A 3,968-nucleotide genomic window follows, 5' to 3' on the forward strand; every position below is an offset into this window, starting at 1 on the left:
TCCAGCATAAGCTATCATTAGTATTTTTGATGACTTAATCATTCTGACAGGTGTAAGATGGTATGTCAGTGTTGCTTTAATTTGCATTTCCCTGATAGCTAAGGATGTTGAACATTTCCTTAAGTGTCTTTCAGCCATTTGAGATCCTTCCGTTGAGAATTCTCTGTTTAGTTCTGCACCCCATTCTTAATTGGATTATTTGGAATTTTGTTGTCTAATTTCTTGAGTTCTTTATATATTTTAGAGATCAGTCCTTTGTCTGATGTGGGATAGGCTGATTTTTGACAAAGAAGCTAAAATATACATTGGAAAAAGGAAAGCATCTTTAACAAATTATGCTGGTATAACTGGATTCAACAAGTAGAAGAATGCAAATAGATTCATATCGATCCCCATGCACAAAACGCAAGTCCAAGTGGTTTAAAGACCTCAATATAAATTTGGCTATGCTGAACTTGATGGAAAAAAAAAGTGGGAAGTAGCCTTCAATGCACGGGCACAGAAGACCACTTCCTAAATATAACCCCAGTAGCACAGACACTGAGAGCAACAATAAATAAATGGGACCTCCTGAAACTGAGAAGCTTCAGTAAAGCAAAGGACACAGTCAATAAGACAAAAAGGCAGCCTACTGAATAGGAAAACATCTTCAATAGCAATATTTTTCCTGAACTGTAGTCACTTAAGCATATTAAAAAAGATGAACTTTTGGATTTTAAAATGGCCAATATAATATGTGATGGCATTCATTTAATAAAAATAAATTGGTTTGTTTTAAGGGAAGCATTTTTAAACAGAGTGAGAGACAGTCCACAGAATGGAGAAAATAGTCAAATGAATTGCACAGACAGTTTTCAAATGATATACCAATGTCAATAAATGTATGAAAAAATGTTCCATATGCATTCCATCAGGAATATGCATTGAGATTCCGTCCCAGCCCTGTCAGAATAGCTATCATTAAGAAAACAAACAACAGCACTCACAAGAATATGGAAAGAAAGAGAGATTTATACATCATTTGTCAGAATGTAAATTAGTGCAGCCACTACAAGAATCACTATGGACATTGCTCAAATGCTGAAAATAGAATTCTATTCTATTCATCTCTCCCCATCCTTGTTATCTAAATTAACATATACAGAAATATATGAACATTAGGGTTTTAATTATCACACTATCCATAATAGTCAAAAGAATCAGCTTGGCTATTTCCCAGTAAGTGAATAAAGGAAATATGATACATGCACACTGGAATTTCATTCAGTCAGAAAGAAAGAAAATATATCATTTTTAGGAAAATATACACAAACAGTGTAAGCTACTTTTCTGTAACCAAACACCTGAAGTAACAAACTTACTGCATAAAAGGTTTTATTTTGCTATCAGTTGCAGGTAGATTCTGGTCCATCATGACAGGGAAGACATGGGAAGGTTTTCAGTGCCCTATCATGCCCAGGAAGCAGAAGGAAATGAATACCTATGCTCAGCTGAGTTTCTTCTTATATTACTTTAGGACCAAAGCCTAAGGAATCCTGGATCTTTACTATATGGTGGGTCTTCCTTTCCCAATTAACTGAACCAAAATAATGCCTCTCTGATGTGCAGGAGGTTTATCTCCTAGGTGACTCCTGTTGAGTTGGTTGTCACCACTACCAAAGACATAGAAAAAGAAGGGGAATAGTTTGGGAAAAACATCCACAAAAGGGCAATAGGAACAATGGAAAGTAATGGGTGATTTGGTATGAGCAAAGTACATGCTAAGCATTCATGAAAATATTAATGAAATCCATTATTTCAGGCACAAATATAAATCAATTTTAAGATTATAAAAAATAGAGTTAAAAAGAAACAGAAGATGTTTTTAGTTAGTTGATACGAAACCTGAAAAGGATAACCTAAGAACTAAAAAAAATGAATATTTTATTATTAGCAAACAACTGTTTCAGGAAACAAAAATGAAACTGCAGACTCACCATCAATCAGTAGTTGCTGAATTATTGAGCCCAGAGCGTGTCTGCTACAGTTTTATAAGTCAAAAAATCAAAATTGCATGAATTCATAAAAACTCGATATTTAAAAACATCATAGTCAAATTAAGGAAATTGTCCAACACAGCAAAGTCAGTTAACACATCATAATAACAATTTGACGAGGAATGTCCAACCAAAAAATAATGAACCATGCTCACCAGGATCACATATAAACAGAATGATATTAGCCAGATGGGAAAACTAACTCAAGCCTAGGAGTTGAATCTTGGCACAATGAGCACATATCATACAGAAAATCAAGAGGTTCTACAACAATTGTTCAAGTCATACACACATATACACAGACACCACCATCATCATCACCATAACAGTAATAATATCAACAACAATGGCAATAAACCCAACACCCTTTACAAAGGGCAGAAGGCTTCAGGGATAGTTTGTTTAGTAGAGAGCTTGGTACACAAGCATAATGATCTGATTTAATTCCCAGAAGCCACATAAGAAGTCATATGTGGTGAGGGGGTGTTGTAATATCAATCCTGGGGAAGTGGGGACAGATGGAACCCTGTGTTGGATGGCCAGCCTAATTGGAGGGCCTTGGGCACAAGTGAGAGAGCCTATCTCCCAAAACAAAGTAGACAGCAGATACTACATCCCTTGTCTTCTACCCTCACATACACAGTTATACACACATAACACCTATACATACACAGAAACACACCTAATAACATGCCAAAAACTATAAGTCATAAAAGGCCATAGATTTTAAGAAATGAAGGTGACAAAATTATATGAGTATAAAATAAATAGCAGGAATGTTGAAGTAGGAAAGAACAAGGATTATTAATCAACCCACAGCCTGTTTCTCTAGAATATGATAGGCAAAGCACCCATATCACAAGGTTGCCATGACTCTATGGATTTGAATACTGGACAAACCATGACATCATCTCTTTGCCCCAATCTACAACAGACATAGTTGATTTGTTTCAATAAACTCTGAGAACTGAACCCATGCCCTTCCCCCACCATATACACACAACATCAATGGTTCCTGAAAATACAGACACAACCTGAATCAATTGCAATATACAAAGTAGTCTACCACCTGAATAATGCTGAATCTGGGTCGTAGAACCATCTCCCACCTATTGCAGCCCTTCTAGCCTGCCGCAAGGCCTCTCCACCACCTATTTGACCTTGTAATCTAAAAGTTCTACTCCATCTTCCAACCCCAGCCACCCCCTGTGTCATCAGTGACACTGGGAATCACAGACACCACCTATACCAAATGAAGAAAGAGTGATCACAGAATCACAGCACTGCCTGTATAAATTGGGGGAAGAGACGGGCAGATGTCAGTACAAGAATACACTCAATAACATAAAGAACAGTGTGTTACTACCTCAACCTGGTGGTTCTACAACAGTAAGAATGGAACATCCCAAAGCAAAAAGAAGCAGAAGAAAATGACCTTAAAAATAACTTTATGACTGGAAACAGATGGCAGGAACTAGTTCAGGGGCCCGCTTCTACCAGCAGATAAAAAGACACCCTGGGCTCATCCCAATGATCGGCTTCATCTGCCTGGGCATGAGCAGTGCTGGGCTCTATCTGCTTCGACTGGCGCTGAGTAGCCTGGATGTCTGCTGGGACAGAAAGAACAACCCAGAGCCCTGGAACCGTGTGAGCCCCAACGATCAGTACAAGTTCCTCGCTGTTTCCACTGACTATAAGAAGCTGAAGGACTGGCCAGACTTCTAAGACAGGGCCCGAGGGTGCCATGGAAATCACATGTTTTTTTTCCATTCCCTGTCCCAGACTTTAGCCATGTCCAGCTTCTGCTTACATGGACTGGATTCCCACACGGGGGTGGGGGGCAGGCAGGGTGGCTCCACCCCCACCTTCTTCCCTTGCTTCCTGTAGAGGAAGAACCTCTGACCCTCAGCTTGAGTCCCATGGTAGGGGTGG

General features: G+C 38.8%; 1 protein-coding gene across 1 annotated transcript; it reads left to right on the forward strand.

Annotated features, from left to right (window-relative positions):
* Positions 1-3,500: 3,500 nt before the first annotated feature.
* Positions 3,501-3,761, forward strand: LOC126504632 (NADH dehydrogenase [ubiquinone] 1 alpha subcomplex subunit 4-like 2). The gene has a single exon (XM_050147056.1). It carries the CDS (start codon positions 3,501-3,503, stop codon positions 3,759-3,761), a length of 261 nt encoding a protein of 86 aa, XP_050003013.1.
* The last annotated feature ends 207 nt before the right edge of the window (positions 3,762-3,968 follow it).

Source organism: Alexandromys fortis, unplaced genomic scaffold (assembly GCF_014885135.2).
Source record: "Alexandromys fortis isolate MF-2015 unplaced genomic scaffold, M_Fortis_MF-2015_v1.1 scaffold_12, whole genome shotgun sequence".
In the NCBI taxonomy this organism is placed as follows: domain Eukaryota; kingdom Metazoa; phylum Chordata; class Mammalia; order Rodentia; family Cricetidae; genus Alexandromys; species Alexandromys fortis.

What these genes read in the sequence shown, in the direction of transcription:
- LOC126504632 (XM_050147056.1), top strand. Translation starts at nt 3,501, where the DNA reads ATGGCAGGAACTAGTTCAGGGGCCCGCTTCTACCAGCAGATAAAAAGA.